The sequence below is a fragment of the Taudactylus pleione genome, unplaced genomic scaffold (assembly GCF_031769625.1).
Source record: "Taudactylus pleione unplaced genomic scaffold, aTauple2 ptg000214l, whole genome shotgun sequence".
NCBI classification, from domain to species: Eukaryota; Metazoa; Chordata; class Amphibia; order Anura; family Myobatrachidae; genus Taudactylus; species Taudactylus pleione.
In genome coordinates, this window is record NW_028284616.1 from 3,462,876 (window position 1) to 3,487,316 (window position 24,441).

Sequence of the window (24,441 nt, forward strand, 5' to 3'; positions counted from 1 at the left end):
AACCTTTGTGCTTCCTAATGGTTTTGGGGTAGGCCATTTCAGGGAATATATACTTTTATTAGAATCAATACTTAAACCTTCTGGGGAGATGATTGATCCAATAAACTGTATATGTGTCTTCTCAAATTCGTACTTATCTAGTCAACAATATAACTGATATTGATGAAGATTCTCTAAAACAACTTTTACTCAATTCTGGTTGCTCTTAGACACTGCAGAAAATATCAGGATGTCATCAAAATATACGGGTCCATCAGGACCCGTATTATCTGTAGGACATGGATAATAAAGAGGTGGAATATTGTATGTGCCTTGAAGATTCCAAGGGGCATCACTATGAGTCGGACGGATCTCTATGAGTTCTTGCATGTAGCGCATGCGCTGATGCATTTTTTTTTTCATATCTTTATCCCTGTCGGATGGAACTTGGGAGGATCTGTCTTTCCAAGAAATTGAGCATTTCTTGGCGGAAAATGGGCATAACATTGTGAGCACACGGAACTGGTGTGTTTTATGGTAGTGTCAACAGCGTGGATAAAAAGCTCTGTGCGAGTTTGAGTTATGTGTACAAGGAAAGGAAGCCTCTTACTGACGGATCTCTTGCACCTAGCATGGGGCTGGTGCAAGTGCTAGGACTATGATGATGTTTGTGGTGGCTGGTGTAAAATCAATGGGCGGCACAGGTTTCTATTAGCACATGCACAAATCCCCGCACTAGCTGAAAGGATTCTCGCATTAGCATAAGGTAGTAAATATAGCTTCCGCGGTTGTTAGCAACTACAGCCCTTCTTCTCCTGTGCATGTGTATCCCACGCACTGGGACACATCCTTACGACAGAGAAAAAAGTACCACATAAACCGATATGTAAATACATTAAATTTATATATATCATGAACTACAATACTGCATTATAAATAGAAGACACACACATACATTTTACCTCATGAACTGTAACTACAGTACATATATATTTACCTCATCTATGTACTTATTAATATAGTATGTTCTTTAACCCTTAACCAGGGTTATATGTTTGAGTTGGGTACTGGATGCCGGCACTTGGGATCCCGGCGGTCAGAATCCCAATAGGGTTAAAATACCAACACCTGTCGGTAAGTATGCCAACCCTTACCCCTTCCTCTCTGCTGCCAAACCAGGGCCGCAACTAGGGGGGGCTAGAGGTGCACATGCACCGGATTGCAGGGGGTGAAAAAAGCTGACTCGAGGTGGCTTGGGGGCTACAGATTCAGAAAACGGCCATCCAAATATGGCCGCCTCCAAAGAGGAGACAACTGCTAGAGATCCTTACTGGCCCTCTAGTGTCTGTCTACTCCTTGGCGGCGCCCATTTTTGGATGACCATTTTCAGCAGATTCCATGTGGACCAGCCGTCCGCATGAACTCTGCTGAAAACGGCCATCCAAAAATGGCCGCCGCCTAGGAGCAGACAATGCTAGAGGTCCTACTGGGCCTCTAGTGTCTGTTAGGCCAGCGCAATGCACACAGCGTTCCCGACACCGGGAACGCAGGCGCTGCCAGGAGAGGATGCTGAAAGCTGCATCTTCTCCTGTGAAATCCCCTGGCAATGAGCATAAACCCATATAAACCCCCCTGGCAACGAGCGTGAAACACCATGGCAATGAGAATGTAACCCCTGGCAACAAGCATAAACCCCATGGCAACAAGCATAAACCCCCTGGCAACAAACATAAACCCCCTGGCAACAAGCATGAAACCCCATGGCAACAATCATGTAACCCCTGGCAACAAGCATGGAAATGGTAATGAGCATAAAACCCCTGACAACGAGCAGGTAACCCCTGGCAATGAGCATAAACCCCATGGCAATGAGCATAAACCCCATGGCAACCAGCATAAACCCCCTGTCAACAAGCATGAAACCCCATGGCAACGAGCATGTAACCCCTGGCAACGAGCATGGAAATGGTAATGAGCATAAAACCCCTGACAACGAGCAGGTAATTTTAAAGTAATTAGAAGCCTTACTGTGGGGTATAAAATGGTGTCTGGCAAATATTTAAGTAGCACTTTGGTAATAGGCATTACAGTGTGGCATATTGTGTAAAGGGCATTATGGTGTGTGGAATAATGTAAGTCACTATACCAGGGACGTCTGTGTAGTGCACTGCCTTATGGAGGAGCAAGGACAAACCCCAGGTACAGGAAGGGAGGGGGCGCAAAATTGCTGCCTTGCACTGGGTGACAGATATCCTAGTTTCGGCCCTGGCCAAACCATAACCCTCATCCCCCCGCAGCCTAAACCTAACCCCCCACCCACAACCTAAACCTCCCCCCCAGTGCCTAACCCTCCCCCTAACCCCACTACTTACCATCGGGATGCCGGTGTTGAGATTCTGACTAGGCATCCCGACAGCCGGGAATTAAACTACATCCCATATATTCATATTGTCCATAGTGGGTCCAGAATGTGGTCTGTCACTCATCTTTTCAGATCACAATATTTTCAGTGATTCATACACCAATGGGAAAGGATGTTAGTTTTTACCTCTGATTAAGAGAGATAATAGATATTACAGAAGTGCACTGCAGCATCTGGCAGAAGTTCAATAGAACAATCATAATGTCAATGGGAAAATAGCTGATCAGCATTCTTCATATGCACGGATACCAAAGTTCAGTATAATGCAGAGGCAGTCTATCAATCTTATTTAGTTATGAGACCCCTGATACCCATAGAGACATTATTGGCTCTCTCAGGATGATTGGTAACGTGCAATATTCAGAACAAAGAGTCAAAACCCTTGTCATGCAGTCACCTAATGGAGCAATCTCAGGCAATTGTGGGGAAGAGATTAAAGCAGAACACTCAATGATGTACACAGTACTACAGTGACTTGGCCTTATTCATCACTCCAACTGTCAGGCAGGGGTGGATCATTAGAGCTACAGTAAAAAGGTAGACAATGTTGGGTAAATAATGGAAGTTAGACAGACAAAAGGTTGACAGGATCCGAAGGCCGACACACTAAAAGTCGACTAGTAAGAAGGTCGACAGTTGCGGAAGGTCGACACAAACGGTTGACACCAAAATGGTCTACACTTTTTTTTTGTTTTTTTAGCCCTAATCTTCATCCTAACAATGACCTTAACCCCCCCTTGGTGCCTAACCCTAAATGTCGGAGTAGGTGCCTGATCCTAACCATCCCTTCTAGTGCCTAACCCTCTGGTAAGTGCATAACCCTAACCGTCGGAATAAGTTCCTAACAATAACCATCGGAATAAGTGCCTAACCCTAACCCTCCAGTAAATGCCAAACCCTAATCCTAAACAAAAAACATGTGTCGACCAATTGTGTATCGACTTAATGACCCTGTCGACCTTCAGTACCTGTCGATCTTCTTACTAGTCAACCTTTAGTGTGTCAACCTCCAGACCCTGTTGCCCTATTGCCTATCTAACTTCCATTGTCTACCCATACATTGTCTACCTTTTTACTGTAGACCTAATGACCGGATACCATTTTCTGCTTATCGTTTTTGAAAAAACTTTTGGGGATTAGTTATAAAACCCAAACAAAATATTTTCCAACATATTTGCACATGTTAACTTGGATGACATCTGTCATTGTTAGGAAAATGAAACACCAACCTCAAGTTCCATAGACTTTAATGGAACAATGCCTCCAATGGCAAAATTATTACACAAATTGTATAGAAATTTGTGTCTTAATCAAGCAAACAGGTGAGTTTGAACTTGTGATTTATTCAACAAGGTGAGCTCTACAAGCAATGTCTAATGTGGTAAAGTTGCAATTGTTCATAGAATCATTCTTGTAATCAGCAATGACCTCATTCTGAGGGGTCTATTTACTAAACCTTGGATGGAGATAAAGTTAACAGAGTTAAGGTACCAGCCAATCATCTCCTAACTGTCATTTTTCAAACACAGCCTGTGACATGGCAGTTAGGAGCTGATTGGCTGGTACCTTATCTCCATCCATGGCTTAGTAAATAGACCCCTCAGAGTTGGACACAATGTGTGTGTAAGAGCAAACATGCACCTGGGAAAGGAATCCCATTTTGCTATCTATGCAGAGTTGGCTGCAAACGTGAATTGCCAACAACTTTACAAAGCCAGCAAATGCGCCTTCATACCCTTGTAAATAACAGGAGCAAATGCAACAGGGATATGAGAAAAGGTGAGGCTTCACTGTGAGCAGTATTACAGTATTTGCAGGCATTACAGTAAATGCCTGCAAAGTGTAGATAATGAGTACCCATGTCGCAGGGACTCTGTTAAAATAAAACTCAATAAGGTGCAAATATAATATTTTAACTCCATAATATTAAACATATCAGCAGTCTTTCCCTTCCAAAACAGACTGTTATAATTTATTTATGAAAAGTGAGTGTTCAGTACACTGTTATCCGGTTGTTAGAACGCAGACAAATTTTTACTGTATTTAGCTTTGTCAACATGCTGACCTCCAACCCTCATCCCGACCTCCTTGGTGCACGGAGCAATAAGTTTGAAAATATGTCCGAATCGCTATAGCAACAGCCATGCATTACCAAAAGATGTGCATAAGCACTTAAACAAAAGGAGTAAGTTGTGGAGGAATACAATCTGCAACTTGCATATATGTTCAATTCTAAATGAAGTCCCATATCCTTATTTCAGAGGTGTTACAATATACATTTTGAGGCATATATATTGAGATGCCAACTTGTCAAATAGGAAATCCTACCAATAATATTATATTCAAGTTCCTGTGAAATAAAACAAATTAATGTTGTTAAAAAAGAAAAAATGATATTGAAGACAAACACAAATACAATCTTTTAAAATATGACAATGTATTTTTAAGCATTTATTTTACTTAGTATGTTATTCACTTAAAAACATACATATTGTAACTTTTATAATGCCACTCTTGTTTGTAGTTTATATTCTCCTTGGAGATTAATGTCCCTTCTTGTGATGCATTCAATGCTATGTTGATCTGGCATGTTCCCCAATTAAACATTAACCAATCTACACAATGCTTAGTAAAATATAGTTATTGGATCGTTCATTTCATCTTACACCCTGATAATATACTGTATGTTCTTGATTTAATGACATTGGTAAGATAAAGGACCTGATTCAGACCCGCTCTCTAGCAAGCGGCCGCTCGTTGCAGACGATGTTCGCTAAAGTTCGCAGTGATCGGAATGTGCTCGCTCGCCTTGCAAAGACAGCCCAGTGGAATGAGTGACAGGAGAGGCCGTTTGTGGGTGGTAACAGGGACAGGGCAGTAGTAACGGGGGAGTGGAGTTTCGGATGCAAGCGTGCCAGAGTATTTCCACGCCGTTTGTAGGGCATGCATAATTAACAGGCAGCGTCATAGTACACGTCACCTGGTTGATTTTTACACTGAAGTGCTCACAGTGCTTGCAGTATGGTACAGTCAACCGCAAGCGCTGTGGTCAGATCCGATGGAACCCGATGTACCAATGGCTGTATATACTTCCAGGAGATGACATACGCTAGTGAGCGGCTAAAGACAGGCTTGTGGGGCGTCTATAAACACAAAGTGATCGCTCACCAAGACATAGTGGGCGTGCTTATGCCTTGCTGTGCAAGCGGCTGCCTTGACGTCACTTAGCTGAATTTCCATACGCTGGGAGCGAGCGGCCACATCTAGCGAGCGGCTCTGAATCAGGCCCAAAGTGCAAATGTATTTAATTTATTAACATTTATTTATATTGTGCCATCATATTCTGTAGCGCTTCCTGCAGACTAAAAAGAGATCCTGGTAAATGTACAGTGCACATTTAATGGGAAATTCATCATTACTATCATATATGAGTAGTTAATTTCAAAATCTCTGACTGAAAATGACATAGGCAGAACTGAAAAATAGAAATGCCATCAGTCACAATATACAGCCGACATGAATGTGTCATTGTTACTATTATTGGCATTTATTTATATAGCACCAGAGTATTCCATAGTGCTATACAATTGGGAGCGAACTCAGTAAAAAAAAAAAGAACAATGGGTATTAACAGACAGGCAAAGCAGTAAAAAAGCTAACATTCTACTGTATATGAAATCAATGTACTGTATGACATTTTAAAAAATTGTCATTCAATAAATTATACACAAGTATGCATATGTGGCACTTACGATAGCCCCAAACTTGCTAATTTATATTTGTACAAAAATTCAAGAGTCTGGGGCAGGGTGGGGCTTAAGCTGATTACACACTACATGATGGTGTATCCAGCCGATAGGACAACGCGATGGAACGATTCATCACACCGTCCGCACACAACGCACAATGCAGTGAACGGCAGCGGCTACATTTTGCAGCGTGCTGTTGTATATCACATCGTCCCATCTGCTGTGCATCACATCGTCCCATCTGCTGTGCAACACAGCAGATAGGACGATACGATGAATGACCCACAAGATATATTCTTCCGGTCCGCATCAGAACGATATATTATGCGAAGGATACCCAACTTTTGAATAGGATCCAAGAAACATAGCAATAAATGTGACACTATGCAGTTGGAATATGTGAATAACAACAATTTAGTACATTCAGGGGCTTTACAGTGCCAGTAGTCACACAGCAGTAAGGTGTGCTGTAGCAGGGGATTCCCCGTTCCGGTGCACAAGACATCATGATATCACACAATAAGTATTTGGGGAGCATTGGGAGCAGAAAGATGTGTACCAGTTGTTTCTTTTTAGTGTACCATTGGGGAAGCGACCATGCCACCCCCTTGGCTTTGCATCCTGGGCGGCGGCACTAGTCGCACACCCCGAAGTTACAGAAAGCTCACTAGGTTGCCTGCTGATCACAAGCAATGTACTTTCTCCTCTGAACACAGAGCTAACCAAGAGATACAGTAGCAAAGTGGTAGCCTGGTCTGGGACTAGGCCCTGGGAAGAGTTGTGAGATATTTATAACAATGTACATTAAAAAGTGCCAAAATAGAGTCACGTTGGTCTTATTTTTATGTTCAATAAACAAAAACCTCATAAATAATACAGAGTTATAAAAAATAAAATTGCATACAATTCATGTAGAAAGTAAAAAAGTTATAGATTTAATTTGTTCTAAATGACAGTAGAAGTTTTATTGCTATATTTTCAGAATAATGAATTAAATGTACAGTTTCAAATGTGATTTGTACAAACCCAACTAAAAAAAACTAGACTAATCACTTAAAATACTTTACAGATTTAAAAAAAAAAAACACAGGTAAGACATAAATAGATCATTTTTACATATATAGGAATCCTAGTAAATCAAAACAAAATCAATAAAAGAACAACAAACAAAACACATACAACACAAAGACAGTTACCATTTCCTGAGGTGTCTGTGTTTCTCTCACTCGTCCAATGTTTCCACCAATACAGAATTTCTCTCTGTGCTTTTCGAGTAACAAAGAAGATCTAAATGTCATATTGCAACTTGGGCAATGTAAAAAGTCTGTCATATTGAAAATCTGATACAAGTTTGCTGCTCTGTTTTCAAGTTTCAATTTTCAAAGATTTCATTTACTCTATTTCTTGAGTTCGCTTCAGATGCAGAAATATTGCATGTTGGATTAAATGCAAATGAATTGCAATTCAAAAACATTTAACTTCTTGCCTACTGTATAAAATAAGTAGTTTTACTTGTATTCAATTAGATCATGCAATTTGCTGTCCTCTGCTCAACTTCTGAGTTTTCTTTTGCCCCTCCTTTGTGTTCTAACAATGAGATCTGGATAGCAACCTGTGTTTGGGTATAAATAATGTTTCGCAACTCAGTGCAAAGGCACAGCTACAGATTTGGAAAGCTTGTTACTGACATCTACAGTGAGACTTGAACATTGCACTTGCATGTTATGTGTCTGGAAGAGAAAACCTCTTGTGTCTGTAATACAGTAGAAAACAGAAGGCACTTAGGGCTCTATTTATTAATATTATTTTTACTAAACTAAAGTGAAAAAGGGTGTTTTCACACCCTTTTCACATTATTTTAGTTTCACCTAAATTTACTAAAGGGCAATTGGAATAGAATTCGTAAAATTCTGCTCCAACCCAATTATCACATATTTTTAGTAAGCAGATCGCATTTCCCATAATTGTAATGGGAAATGCGATCTGCCTGAGCTTTACTAAAAATAGATTGTGAAAACCAAAAAAACCAGGGGAAACCCTGTGATAATAACCCCACCAGGAGGTGGCGTTATCTAGGGTCTCCCCCGGTTCCTCGGCTCCTGAGCTGCTCTACCAGATAGAACCGGGCTCCAGTGATCAGCTGTGTGGTCTAAACATACCACAAGCTGATCACTGCTAACAAAAAATAAACTAAAAAAAAAATTACCAACATCCAGGGACTTGAGATCAGTGCTCCGGTGATGTCCTCCATGGGGGGGGGGGGAGGGGGTGTTATGGTGGCCGGTTGGCGCATGCACGGCACCTCGTCACTGTATTTTTTCTGAAAAATACAGTGATAAGGCTTCGGAGGGGATTTGCAGGGACAGAACTTTATCGCAAGCTCTGTCCCTGCTGGGGATCTTTAATAGATCCCTGTGATATTGCCTGAATTTGCAATGTGAATTCAGAGTGGTATCCAATTAACCCCGAACACTGTTTGGGCGCTAACTGACCACCGTGATCGTCGAAAAACGGGGATTTTTTCACAGATTATCTCCAATTTTCGCCAATATTTTTTTTCACCCTATCCTATTATTTTGGTCGAAATAAAAGGATGGTTCTCACGAAAACAAATAGGTGCCGCGATAAGCTCGCGGACCTATGTGTTTTCACCTTTTTTCAGGTGTAAAAACGGCAGTTATTGTGGATTCTGTTTCGGGACACATCAAGTCCAGAAACTCCCCCTGATAAGTGCCGTCGTCAGGCCGACTTCGGGGAAAGTTGGATAGCTCCGATAAACACAACTCATATGTCCACACTGATGTCTTCAAGGATCCAAATATTGCTGGGGGGACAACCTAAGTGAGCACAGTGGCTCCAAGTGCATAGATGAAAATTGGGATGCACTCATCAGACTTCAAGAAGAGTAAGTTTTCCTTTATTCACATTGCGGGTACAAATAGCATCGACGTTTCAGTCCACTTTTGGACTTTTATCAAGATACATAAACAGTCACTCCACCCCATATAAATACACCTGGGGTTAATTGGAGTAAGAGAAAAAGCCCGCCCCTCATTCAGGGACAGCATTACATTTAACATGTTAAAATCACAACTATAATACACCAAAATAGCATGTATCGTAAACACCACATATGATAATAGCGCTATATAGTCTTGATCAGTAATAATGTAATAGCAAACATCAGACTTAATACCACAATACGACTACCCGGCGTCTTCATGCTGTGCACGCCATTGCATGACATCACAATAGGTCGCTGAGATGTCTGTGCATTGCTCAGCAACGCTAAAGCACGCTGCGTTGCCTGACAGCGCTAATGCACACTTCTGACAGACGGAAGCCCGAATAGGACAATCATGCTGAAGAGTGTGCATTCCTTATCTAGGATCTATTAATCTTCTTGATATAGATGTCACGACCACGGTTTCCCGGCATAGGGGACGATGGGTATTACCTGTGAGGGCACTGTGATGTGGCCCTTCCGGCAGAGGGGCTGGTGTCTGGCGGCAGGCGTTGGCTGTGGGAGGTGTTCCACAGGCACTGTGTCATTCTGGCTGGGGTAAGCCTAATGGTGTTTATATTCCGTTCTTGTGTGGGCGCCGCCATCTTGCTTCCGGTCATGTGATATAGTTGCTCCAATCCTGGCGTGTAACATGCTCTCTCCGACCATTCACGATGCTGCACTGAGTACAAACCAGATCTATTAATTATACTACATAAACACTAGTTCTATTATCCCCATAATGATCATCAAGGTATGGTTACAAATTGTACCAGAGCCAAAAAAGAAAAAAGAAAGAAAAAATATTAAGAAAAAATTACAAAACACAAATTAACTAACAAAACTAGTCGGTGTCCAGTGTGAGCTAGTGGGGCTAGTTTTGTTAGCTATACACAGGACACAAATGATTTTATCCGAGGTATTGTGACACTACCTAAACTTGAGGGTGTCCTGCTGGTTACTATGGATGTTACATCCCTATATACGGTCATACCACACCGTGAGGGTATTGAAACTGTAAGGAATGTGCTTCTCCTATCTCACACTGGGAATCCGCCAATAGAATTTCTTAGTGAATTGCTAGAACTGACCCTGTCTTGCAACTTGTTTAAATATGGTGACAACTATTACCTCCAAACCACGGGGACTGCGATGGGTAGCAATTTAGCCCCATCGTACGCTAATCTTTATATGGATGCATATGAAAGTATGCATATTTTCCCGCGGTTTGGAGGTGATATTGTACATTATCGTCGTTTCATTGACAACGTGTTTTTTATCTGGAAGGGTACTACAGTGGAGCTACAAAATATGTTGCTTGAACTTAATGGACTAGACACTCTGATTAGATTCACAATGGACTCTAGATTTATTGAGATCAATTTTCTAGATGTGACAATATTCACCACCGATGGTGGGTATGGTTACAATTTGTATAGAAAAGCGACAGACCGTAATACACTCCTCCAATACAATAGCCATCGCCCTGTATCTTTGAAACGCAACCTTCCAGCCTCTCAATTTTTGAGGGTTCTAAGAAATAACTCGGAACCTGAAACTACAGAACTACTGAGATGAAATTACGCTTCCTGGAGAGGGGCTATATGAATGCTATCATTAATAGTTGCCTTACCAAAGCTCTTAATATCCACACATATGGAAATACCAAGAAGAAGGTAAGAACAACTAAACTCCCCTTTTTTGTTACAACTACCTTTAATAGAGCGGGTACTGCCCTCAAAAGGCTATTAAACAGCATTGGCCAATAGTTGTCTCTGATCCAGTTTTTAAAGACCACTTACCTAAAACCCCACTTATAAGTTACAAGATGGGTCCGAACCTTAGGGACCTTCTGATGCATCCAGAGTTGGGTCCCACACATGATAAGACTACATGGCTTACATCCACGAAGACTGGCTGCTTTCATTGTACAAACTGTATGACATGTAGGAGTATGACATGTAGGAGCTGGTGATTCTTTCCACCACCCACATATGGGTTGCAGAATAAGAATTATGCATCGATTGACATGTACATCGGATCACGTGATCTATATCCTGTGGTGCCCATGCTCCCTTGCATATGTGGGAAAGATGATTCGACATCTGCTTGAAAGGATGGCAAATCATAGATCATCAATCAGATCTGCATTGACAACAGTAATGACTGATAAACCAGTTGCTAAACATTTTCTGGAGACACAGCACCCGCTAACAACCCTCAGATGTATGGCAATTGACTGGGTGCCACCACCGAAGAGAGGTGGTGATAGAGATAAATTGTTATTAAAACGGGAAGCGAGCTGGATCTATAAATTAGACACAATTTGGCCTAGAGGATTAAATGACTCTATACAATATAGCACCTTTTTGGATTAATGTGTCAGATGTATTCTGGACTATATATGACCGGATGGAATGGAATCAATGGACTGTGTGATATGATTGAGCCCCATTAACTCACATTGCACACCAACTAGTTTTGTTAGTTAATTTGTGTTTCTTATTTTCTTTCTTTTTTGGCTCTGGTACAATTTGTAACCATACCTTGATGATCCTTATGGGGATAATAGAACTATTGTTTATGTAGTATAATGTATATCTATTGTTAGGATCTGAGTTTGTTGTGGACCCGGGGTAGTAACAGAAGCAGACACCTGAACAGACTTAAACTGAAAAGTGGGTTTTTTAATGGGTGAACTTGAAGACAGGTACACTGTAAATATAAAGTCTTGAATATAGGTGGGGAGGTGATGACTTGAAACTGAAGTGAAGCAAGAGTGGGTAATGTTCAGGTAGTGACAGAAATAATAAAGTCTTTGTAATCCAAATGGTTACTGTGAGACTGTAGACAGGATATCAGGGTACAAATGGAAACTGGTGAGATGAAATCCAGAGAGGTTATGGAGTAGTTGAATAGTAGGAGCAGTTGGTTAACTGATGAGTAGTACTGAGATGGCTCAGTGTAGAAACTGGATAGTTGCAGAGAGCTAGGTAACTGGAGGCAGTGTAGGGACAGGGTTAACTGCACACTCAGGTCTTTAGGCAGGAAGAGGGTTAATAGAAGATGCAGGATGGTTCCAGCAGGAGACTGGGAGCAGGCAGAGCAATGCAGGCTGCATGGATGCTGGGATCCAGCAAGAGCACAAGCGAGCAGGGAACAGACAGGTCTCAGAAGCACAGGAACTCTCTCACAGCATGCACTGTGAAACATGTTGCACTGGCAACTATGGGGAGCTCTGAACTCCCTTAAGTACTCAGTGCAGCATCGTGAATGGTCGGAGAGAGCATGTGACACGCCAGGATTGGAGCAACTAAGTCACATGACCAGAAGCAAGATGGCGGTGCCCAAACCAGAATGGAAACACCACCAGGCTTACCCCAGCCAGAATGACACAGTGCCTGCGGAACACCTCACACAGCCAACACCTGCCGCCAGACACCAGCCCATCCGCCGGAAGGGCCACGCCACAGTGCCCTCACAGGTAATACCCATTGTCCCCTATGCCGGGAAACCCTGGTCGTGACATCTATCTCATGAAGATCAATAGATCTGGTTTGTCTCCTTTAAGTCTATACTGGTCTGAGTGTTAGCACTGTAACAACTCTAATTTACTGTTCTGTCCTGTATAATTCTGGACAAGGAGTGCACACTCTTCAGCATGATTGCCCTATTTGGGCTTCCGTCTGTCAGAAGTTGGCATTAGCGCTGTCAGGCAACGCAGCGTGCTTTATCATTGCTGAGCAATGCACAGACATCTCGGCGACCTATTGTGACGTCATGCTATGGCGTGCACAGCGGGAAGACGCTGGGTAATCGTATTGTGGTATTAAGGTAAGTCTGATGTTTGCTATTACATTATTATTGATCAAGGCTATACAGTGCTATGATCATATGTGGTGTTTACGATACATGCTGTTTTGATGTATTATAGTTGTGATTTTAACATGTTAAATGTAATGCTGTCCCTGGATGAGGGGCGGGCTTTTTCTCTTACTCCAATTAACCCCAGGTGTATTTATATGGGGTGGAGTGACTGTTTATGTATCTTGATAGAAGTCCAAAAGTGAACTGAAACGTCAATGCTGTTTGTATCCGCGATGTAAATAAAGGAAAACTCTTACTCTTCTTGAAGTCTGGTGACTTCAAGAAGTGGTGAGTGCATCTCAATATATATATAGAGATCATTCTATTTATATAGTGCACTAACTAAAAAATGGTTGCCATGCCATCCTAGGGTGCCTCTATACACTTGCAGGGGTGCCTTAGATTGGAATGGGTATGAAATACCGCCGGCCGCACGGCCGGCGGTTCGATTCCCGTTGGAGGCATGCCGACATCAGCAGAGTTCCGAGCAGCGGAAGCCCGACAGCGCTGGAAATCCCGATCGTGGATAGGTGAGTATCTACTAACCTAACCTAACCCCCCTAACCCTCCTTAGGGGTGCCTAACCCTAACTTCCCCCTCAATTGCCTAACCGTAATCCCCCCTCTAAGTGCCTAACCCTGACCACCCCCTTCCCCGCTGCCTAAACCTAAGTCCCCCGGGGGGTGCCTAACCCTAATGGCGGGTACACACTACACGATATGCTCCCTGAGCGATATCGTGTAGTGTTGTCCCCGGCAGGCTGTGCTCAATGTCGTTCATGACATTGAGCACAGCCGCTGAACGATATCATTAACGATATCGTTCAGCGCCGGGCTCTCTCCCCCATTCCCTGACATGCAGCAACCTGACGAGATCGTCAGGTTGGCCTGCATGTCAGCCCGATGAACGATAATGACGAACGACCCACGGGAACGTGCGTCGTCGTTATCGTTCATCTTTTTGGGGTTAAAAATGGACGATAAAGTGGACGACTGAACGATAACGATATCGTTCAGTCGTCCACTTTATCGCCCAGTGTGTACGCACCTTAAGTCCCCCCCGGGGGTGCCTAACCCTAACCCTCCCTCCCCCTAGCCTAACCCTAACCCTCCCGGGGGGGTGCCTAACCCTAAGTCCCCCCCGGGAGCCCTAAACCTAACCCTCCCCCCCACGGCTACGATCTACGATCGGGATGCCGGGCGCCGGTCTCCCGGCGTCGGGGAAATGCGGGCATCTACATCTAGACGCCTGGCATTTCACTCTTGCCGGGATATGACAGTCGGGAAGCCGGCTGCCGGTATTTAGGCAGTCGGCTTCCCGATTGCTTCCCCTTAGATTGGTAGCCCAGCACTGAGTCAAATTATTTTTGATCAATATAAGATGCAAAAAATGTTCCACAATAACAATCTACCTGCTTTGGGGTGCCAAGAAAAATAAGCCTTTACTCTAGTGCTCAGTGATTCAATTAATTTTGAACAAAACACTGATATAGTGTTATGTTTATATAAAATCAAAATGTTAGACTAAACTACAATTTATGACTACCACTGTGCCTGTACGGTAACCTCTGATCGACCATTAAAGGAGACATTTTGATCATATAAAGCAATGAAATAAAAGGGAAACAGCTGAATTTAATACTATACAGGCACATAAAAAAAAAAAGTATACATGAGCAATTTCTGTTGCCACCTATAACCACATAAACACACATTAAAATAGCCAATTTAATTCAAAATACACAATAACCAAAAAAAATAATAGATATTCAATGATTTATAACACCATGCATTTAGTAATCAATAGACCTCAGACCAAAAACAATATGTACACATATGGTAAAAACTCATAACCACAAATTATAACGCTTCACACTTTGAGAAAGTCTTTAGCTAGGGCATTTTGAAAGACTAGAAGGCGCATAAGCAAACTCATGTGGTGGCCCATACCCCCTCTCTGGGGCCACAGTACATTTAGCATTCATGGCAAAATCTACGAAGCAGGTGCATGGCATCCAAAAAAATATAACCCACCACATATTCTCAAAGAGAATTCATTATTGCACATGTCAGATACAGAATCAAATTTATTGGCCTAGTATACAATCATATACAAAGAATTTGACTCTGTTAACTACTAGCCAAGTACTCACCTAATACGGCAAACATACATTCACAGTATACCAAATCATAAATAATACACACAGATAAAAGCCTTTTAAATAAAACAATTAACATAATAATATTGACCTTGATATTTCCAGTTAGGAATTTAACAGCAAAATCGCCTGCGGGAAAAAACTTTTGACATGTCTAGAGGTCTTAAGAACATGATCTATATCACCTTCCCAACGGGAGGAGTTGAAACAGATCATGACCAGGATGTGCTTCATCTGCCACAATATTGCTAGACCGCTTCCTGATCCTAGACAAGTATAACTCCTGTATAGAAGGAAGTTCAACTCCAATAAACTTTTCCGCAATCCTAACTACTCTCTGTAATCTGGTCTCGTTCATTAACTGCACCAAACCACACTATAATCGAGGTACATAAGACAGATTTGATTATTGCCGAGTAAAAGAGTGTCATCAGGTCCTTTGGGAGGTCAACTTCCTAAGCTGCCGTAGGAAATACAACCTCTGATGCACCTTCTTAACAATAGTATCTATGTTTTTCTCCCACTTCAAATCTCGAGAGATTATAGAACCCCAAAATTTGAAAGATACAATAATGTCAGCTATAATCAATGGAGACACATTAACAGAGTGTCCTCTAAAATCGATAATCATCTGAACATTGAGGGGGTTTAACTCTAAGTTATTTTGGCTACACCACTGCGCCAACTGGTCCACCTCTCTTTTGTAAGCGGACTTGTCCCCGTCTTTGATCAGGCTGATAACTATAGTGTCATCTGCAAAAATGTCAAAGTCTCCCAGGAAAAAAACAATCTTCATTTTCAAAATTAACTCTGTCCATCTCAAAGCCCGTCACTTCACAACAAAACATGGGCAACAACAGACAGGTAAGTATAACAATATATGGTTGCAGGGGGTGTTGTGTAGACACTTTTGGATCCAAGGGTCCGTGTACACAAAGCACCCTGCCTGTGCCCATTAGAGATACGCCATTGCCACGAAGACACTTCTACTTTGGGCAATCTTGACAATAGCGGGGGCTATTGACCTCACCTGGACCATGCGGAAATGAGATTACACATTTTTAGATCAATTAACCTTGCAAAACTATGTTGTTCCCTCCTACTTTACTATGCACTGCACCACTTGCAAAATTGTGTATTAGGTTGTGTAACACGCCCTATCACACAATATCACTTGCAACACATGAAAGAATTCAAACATCCATACACAAAATGCCAGATTTTTCATTCCAATACAGCTAAATGGGGCAATATTGAGCAAGTGTGTAACCATCCTAACAACCAAAGGGAAAAAAAAACAATTGTGATCACTACATAGTGGACTATTCAAATCATTGTTAATTTATTAGCCCCAAAATATTGATCTTGAGGCTATACAAATCACCCCAAAGAAAAAAACTTATAGACACAATTAAATTTGTGTACCATCAGACATGCACAGACATGTGCTGCAGTGCACATGATTACCAGCCAGATCACCCCCCCCAATTCCCCCCCAAATAAACCCCTCCCTCCTCAATGAAACACATCCAAACCACCCGCATCAAAAAAGCCAACCTCCCCCTCACCCCTCTGTCTTTACACAGTAGCCTTCGCTGCCCTGAAAAAACACCACAGACGCTACAGTTACTTCAAGAAGCTGACCTGGTTCCTCCCCATGTCTATCCAGCCCCTCTCATTACTTTTATCACAATCGAATATAAATCAGGGGGAGACACAAAGACAAAAATTGCCTACCTCCAAAAACATCCATGCTGGCAGCCTCAAAACCTATAAAGAAAAACGGCATCCTTCAGCTCCAACGGCCGTCAACCTACACAGAGTTTCAATGACTCCACCCTCCACACAGCAGCCGATACAGGTGTACTGATATGCCTCTAGCCCTGACACATGCGCAGTATACAAATGAATACAGCACATGCGCGTATGTTATAATGCCTCATTCCCATAGCATGCATATTCCCCTCAATAATAACGAGGACAAATACAGAACACCATTTGTAAACTTAACATTGGGGACAAACCAACTATCCGAATCTATTAGTCTAAAGAATAACATAACATTCACTACTCTGCAGACACCAAATGTCAGGGGATTATTTATTATTATTTTATTTGTTACCAGTTATTTATTTAGCAGACATATTCCGCAGGGAGAATATACAAACTCCACACAGTTAGGGCCATAGTGTATCTAACCTAAGACTTCAGTGCTGAGGCAGTAAAGGGACCACAATGCATAATAAATATAAAGTATGTACCCCTTCACCACACATCGACGCACCTTCCATTTAAAATCAACAAAACCAGTATGTAAAGCACCATTTGATCAGATCTACAAAAATCCCTGATAGATCACATCCATTTACGCAGGTCCACTTGTTATAATCCATTTTCAGAAAACGTGATACTTATGACATGCAAATTATCAGGCTTTATCTACAGCCACATCTGAATCTACACACACAAGTGAGGTGTCAGCAGGGCCGGCTCAAGGCATGTTCGACCAGGGCGGTCGACCAGGGGTGCCACCCCATAGAGGGCGCATCCCTCCCAACATCCCGATTTCAGAGGGATAGCACTGTCCCACCCGTGGGCCAAAGTGTCCCACGGGTAGTCTGGTCGGGAGGTTGGGCAGCTATGCGGCGGTGCCGGACCCCGCAGCAGCTGAATAGATGCTGCGCGCATGGTCCATTCAGTGCAATAAGAGGGCTGGGGGAAACCCAGTTAGTGACGGAGTACTGGGCCCGCCCCCAGCCTGACGTTACATGGGAGATGTGCCACGCCCCCAAATAACATAATTTAGGAGGGGGGCTTATGGTAATTAGGCCACACCCCCATTTTCGGTCGCGGGCGATTACTACCCATGCTGCACAGGGCGCGGCTACCCCTGAAGCCGGCCCTGGTGTCGCTAAGCATTTCCAACAGGGAATCCTTCCTGTATGAGGTAGATCCAAAGGCAACGCGAATTCGCAACGAGAATTCAGTCGATAATATCACACTACAGTCTGCATTCAATATGCGGATTGTAGTAAATAGAGCCCTAAGTACTTTTCTGGTCACTGCAGCTAACGTGTTCATGTTATTATCTGATTGTTGGATAATTAGGTATGGGTATACTTAAAATAGATTCCTGGAATGTAGGAATCAGTACAATACATTCCCCTATTAATAGAAAAACTTTACTAATATACTTAACAAAACTTCATTTAGGGATTCAGTATGATTTACCGCCGGTTCTAATCCTGACAGCGGCAGCCCGACAGAGGAGGAAATCCCGATTGTCCATTAAGGTAAGTATGCTAACCTAATCCTCCCTTAGGGGTTCCTAACCCTAACCTCCCTTCCCCTAGCCTAAACCTAACCTCCCTCCGGGGGTGCCTAACCCTAACCCCTCCCTTCCCCTAGCCTAAACCTAACCTCCTGGGGGGAGTTGCCTAACCCTAAATTCCCCCCAGGAGCCCCTAACCTAACCCTCACCCCTGCGGCTGTCCGCGCCCGGCTTACCTTCGATCTGTAAGCTGGGTGTCGGGCTCCCGGCGTAGGTCTAATGACAGGCGTTGAGATATCGACGCCTGTCATTAGTGCATTGCCGGGATTAGACAGTCGGGAAGCCGGCGGTCGGGATTACGTCCGTCGGCTTCCCGACTGCTTCCCTCATTTAGATGTGGAATTCCTACAGGAAATACACCTCCTTCCATAGGAAATTCTCAAGCTCAATACACTAGGATGGTCTGTATTAGCTTCTGTGCCTTTTACCTCGAAGGCTAGAAGTATTCTGATATTAATTAGGAAACATTTACAGGTGGAATTGCTAACTAAAGATAATGATACTGAAGGTAGATATCTTATTGTGGATGCTCTTATTGCTAAAACACGTTATGTTCTATGCACAGTTTATGCGCCTAACTCGTATTGTAAATCTTTTTTTCAAGGGCTTCTTACACAACTATATCCTTTTATGTCCTTTCCCCTCATTGTAGGTGATTTCAATTTGCTTACTTCTAGATATATGGACACAGCTAACACCAAACATTGTGTTCCTAATTTAGGCCTTTCTTATTTTGCAAGTCAGTTACAGCTTACTGATACTTGGAGAGCTCACTACCCCCTGGATGAGTATACCTGCTTGTCTGTCACTCAAGGTACGCTATCGAGAATAGACTATATTTTTGTAGCAGATGCCCTGTTTCCCAATGTTTTGGAGACGGAGATCGGACCAATGTGTCTTTCTGATCATTCTTTGATTTGGGTGATGGTTTCCACTGTGCTAGAGGCCCATTAAAACAGCTCTAGCTCATACCACTACCCACTTTTTACTACCTTGACCTTAACCAATATTTTTGATGGTGATAAGTTAGGCCTAATCCTTGTGCTCCTCTTTTGAAATCTTTATAACATTTTCGAGCTGTTGAGTGTGCTCATTCTATACTGATATTGGTGATCGTCTGCATAAGAGAAACAGTATATTAGGATTTATATGAATGCTCTGTCCTGCTGATGCACTTGCATGTCCTTAGATCTTCCATGAGTCATAAACACTTCAGTGCCACTAGACTCTGTGCTCCGAGTTGAGTAATTTAAATAAGAATTGCTATCAACGTCACTAGCTGCTCTTATTTCTTGGTATCCTTTAATGTCAAATTAGTTGAACTTGAGTCATTACACTTATTATTAATAAAACAAATCTTCATTGAGCAGTCATTTCTTCTCCCATGCCTCAGCTGTGGAAGACAGACTGCAATTAGGTTTAAATCAAAATGTACAGAGAACTGGGCATGCTGAAGAATATCTAGTAGGATGTAATAATGTGCTTTTACTAATAAAAAGTGACATTTAAGAGATCAGTCTCTCAACCCTTGTGACATATAAGATAATTACTATTATCACTACAATCAGTTGACATAAATTACCTGTACATTTTAAAGAATTCCGTAAAATACTGTATGACATTTCAGGCTCTAGGAGTATAGGGGGAGTCTTGCCTGTCGAGCAGTTTAGACCAGGGCTCGACAAATCCCGGGGGCCAGGTTACCATGGCTACCAGATTTTGCTGCCTGGCTATTAGATTTTGCAGTAAAGGAGGAGGCAGATCCTCATCAGCTCTGGCGGAGATTCGTGCCTATAGTATTGCGGTGTTCATATCATGCACAGGAGAGCATGTGCTGAGTGTCGCATGCGGTGACTGCTGTGCCTGTGTCCGTCCCGGCCTGCGCTGACGATTTCTCTCCATCCTGGCCTGCTCTGATCCCTGCTGTCTGTCTTAGTCTACGCTGATCCTCTTGTACGTCCCGGCTGTCTACTGTCTCCTATCTCCGGCTGTATAGCGCTCTCAGGTAGTTGGGTCTATGCGTGGCCAGGGATTGCGGAGCGGCTTCAGAGGGATAGTGGTGTGACCACCAGGGGAGGGGGTTTTGTTGTACTTTCTGGCACCATTGTTTTATGTGAAATTTGGTCCGTTATTATTGGAGGGTGGGGGGTGGAGCAGGGGAGCTGTGCAGAGCAGTGAGGGGGCCTCTATTTTACTGTATCCATTCAACTGTGACCATTATGTGGACTAGTATAGTGTGTATAACATTTGCATAACACACAGAGTTGTGCTCCTCATTCACTCCTGTAATTTTTTTAGGGGGACAGTGGTCTGGCTCATACACTTTCATCCTGGCTCCTAGATTTTAGAAAACTTTGTCAAGCCCTGGTTTAGAAGCATGTGCAAATGTCAAATTTCAGGACAGTTTCCTTATTTTAAGATCATTGTAACTACAAGGGTTAGCATTCAGCGACATACTGTAGAAAGCCTATCACTTCAGTGAAATCTCATGGTTATGCAGCAACCTTGCCTTAAAGTGAATAGGCTGTGTTCTAAAAGCCTCATCTGACAATACCATAAACATTTTTTTTTTCTTGTACCATCACTGCAAAAAACAATCCATCACTCCAAAAACAAACAAAAAATGTGTGCGGGAACTTAATAATAGTAGATTGGAAGCAGACCCGGCGACAGGGGGGACTAGGGCGCAGCTGTGTGGAGGCCAGTGCAATAATGTTTTTTTTTGTTTATCGCGGCGCAGCACATGACGTCAGTCAGCGCCGCACTAGAACTGCTAGCAGACAGTAGAGGAGCCACGGCGTGTTAATTGTGGGGACTACACGGACACTTTGGAAGCTGGTTGGACACTGGAGGGAGACTGACAGGGGGCTGGCCACCGTAGGGACACTGACAGGGGGCTGGCTGCAAGAACACTGGCGGGGGGCTGGCTGCAGGGAGACTGGTGGAGGACTGGCTGCAGGGACACAAGAATGGGGAGGCCCTAAAAAAATGTGTGTACCAGGCCCCATGATTCTATTGCTTACCCTGATTGAAAGTCATTAGTCAAATGTGTACTTCTAAGCAGTGATTATATATATCTGACTCCACAGAGAAATGCGGCATTTGTAATGAACCCGTTACTATGTAAATGCCACTCCTTGGCTGACTAGAGCAAGACAATGTTTGGATACATTTTGTGGTACCAGAATGAAACCATATTGATATTTGGTGTTGTATTCCTAGATACTGGGTGAGCTTTCCTTTCTGGTCTTTGTTCCGCTACAACAATCATTGTGCAGGTTTTCGCTATAGTTGGCACTGATAGCACTCTGCAGACTGGTAATAAGCCTTGTTCTACACTGAATTGCCCATAATGGGACTGGTATACATTGTTGTTTTTGTCATTAGCAGATCTCTGCAAGGAGCAAACTGCCATATAATCTGTCAAGGCTCATCACATGTTAATCAGAGCATGCTGTTTATTCCCTAATTATATTAGAGATGGTACAATTACAGTACAATCCATATTAGAAAAATAATATGTCATGCTGTATGATTGGTATATTAATGAAAACTCATTAGGCTGCTAGTATTTTTTTTCAGATTTAAGTAAAGATCATTTATAATGAAATAAGAAGTTGCTTGATAATGTGTGGACATCATTAACATTGCATTTGCTTAGTATTTTCATCTTTATTCAAATTGTATTAAATCATTATTTTTATTTACATTTGCATTTGGGCATTTTAATATTTTCCTCCCTCTGCTTCTGATTTAATAAAATTGGCAGTGTTTTTTAATCTTCTCTTGCATCACAACTCAAAAATGTACGTACATTTGAAGATTACCACTGATGTTCTCACATGGACTTGGAGCACATAAAAAGACGCTATAGAAAATTAGAGCACAAAAAAAAGAAAACCGTAGACAGCGCTGCTAACCTCAAAAAGTTTTACAAATAAATTAAAATTTTATATATCATAAAATCATCAGACAGTAGCGCTACACGGATTCGATCTCGGAGGTCTCCGGTCATAGCCACCAGCAATCATTGGAATGGACACTGGCCCTGATTTAGACCCGCTCGCAGGTCTGATGGGCGTGTTTTTTTTTTCTCTGGACGCTTGCCTCGCTGTGGGAGACCTCCCACAGCTTGTGCGAGCGGCCAGGAGGCCGTCGCGATTATCGCGACGAGACCCTGTGGTAGGGTCTCGGTTACCACAAGTCCGAGTGGACTTCCTGCTCTAATAGAGCAGGAAGTCCACTACTGACATCAGTAATAATGTCAGTAGGGCCTCCCACAAACACCAGGTGTTCCTAAGGGAGCGCCCGCGTTTGTGTTGCCACACCCCCTCCCCACCTACAAAATGGGGCGAGCTACAAGCCGCCCCGTCTTGTAGCGAGCCCTGTAGTGACTGAGCTGCAGTCGCTGTATGGGGCTCGCGCACAGGCATGCCGGACGCGTTGCGTGCGCAGTGGGGGACCATCGAGCCGCTTGCAAGCGGCTCTGAATCAGGCCCACTGCCCGCTGAGGAAAACTGCACAAGTAATCCGTGGTGCCCTAACTTCTACTCAGGATTTTCTCCTAGAGTAGATCAAGGGCGTAGACAGGCGCACCGGGCGCGGGGGAAGGGTTGTGGCCTAATTGGGGGAGGCGAGGCCACGCCATCTTAGGATAAAAAACAAACATTTTTTTGCTGCGCCGGGGAGCCTCTCAGCCCGGCGCAAAGTCAAGGTGGGAGGCGCGATCAGTGTAATCACTCTCCCCCTACAGGCATAAGAGATTGCTGAGGCTGTTCCTCAGTAGCCGCGAGCAGTCTCCCACTGCAGTCCAGCACACAGCAGCGTGTGCTGGGCTGCTGTGAGGTAAGAGGGAGGGGTGAGTGGCGCCACTTTTTCCGCAATACTGTGGATGTCACCATTTGTAGTTTTGTAATATGTATGTTTTTATCTGTAGTTATGATAAAAGATCTAAAGCTGGCCACAGACATAGCGATGTGCTCACGATCGGACATCGTGTACGATTTGCGGTGAACTCTCCACGGGAGCTCCCAGACAGTCATGAGCACGATTTGGTCCAAAAACCTGCAAATTTGACTTCCAATCTCACGATTCATCGGATCGTACGTATCGAGAATTTCATCTTGACTTTCCCAAAACAAGAGGCTCTTCCTGATTGGTGGGAAATTTAAATAATAATAACAAAGGGAGGGGCTAACCAGGGTGTATAAAAAGCAGCCATTTTAACCCTGTGCACATTCTGCTCTGCTACTAGTGAGGCTAGGTGTATACCTGCTGAACCCTGTACATTGCTACTGTGCTCTGCTTTGTATTTGGCTTTTACATTTTGCAAAGTGTCTTCTACCTGCAACTGTGTGCTACCTGCATTCTATCCTGTTCCTGAATTCTGTGCTGATGCATCCCTATCAGTATAAAGTGTTGGTCACCCAAGCTGGGGTCCAGTTGATCCAGGAGAGGGCCCAGCGAAGGAGAAGAGCATGCTGGACCAAAGAGTGGCTGCAGCAAGGGATACCCGCTCTCACATGTCTCTGCTGATGGAGATCAAGGACAATAACCCGGATGACTACCGCAACTACCTGCGCATGGATGGCGCCACTTTCCAGGAGTTGCTGAGAATGGTGACCCCCCCCACATCCGGAGGCAAGATTCAAGGTGGCGGAGGGCAATCCTTGCTGAAGAGAGGCTGGTGGCTACCCTGAGGTAGCTGGCTACAGGAAGGTCATTTGAAGATCTGAAGTTTGGGACCCTCATCTCACCTCAGTCCTTGGGTGTCATCATTCCAGAGACCTGCAAGGCTATCGTTAAAATGTTGTAGTACCAGTATTGCAAGGTAAGAAAAAAAAACACAATACACATTTATTTCTTGTGAAAGAAAAAAAGTTTTTCTTTTTTTTCAATTCAATTTTTTATATAAAACTGTCCCAGCCAATA

The 24,441-nt window shown here is 43.2% G+C and overlaps 1 protein-coding gene across 1 annotated transcript in view; it reads right to left on the reverse strand.

Annotated features, from left to right (window-relative positions):
- LOC148517526 (coiled-coil domain-containing protein 17-like) overlaps nt 1–7,667 on the reverse strand; it is a 58,120-nt gene extending 50,453 nt beyond the window's left edge. Inside the window, exon 1 of the mRNA XM_088478501.1 lies at nt 7,347–7,667. Coding sequence (XP_088334627.1) covers nt 7,347–7,481 — 135 coding nt within the window. The 5' untranslated portion in view covers nt 7,482–7,667. The remainder of the gene's footprint in view (nt 1–7,346) is intronic.
- Nucleotides 7,668–24,441: the final 16,774 nt, after the last annotated feature.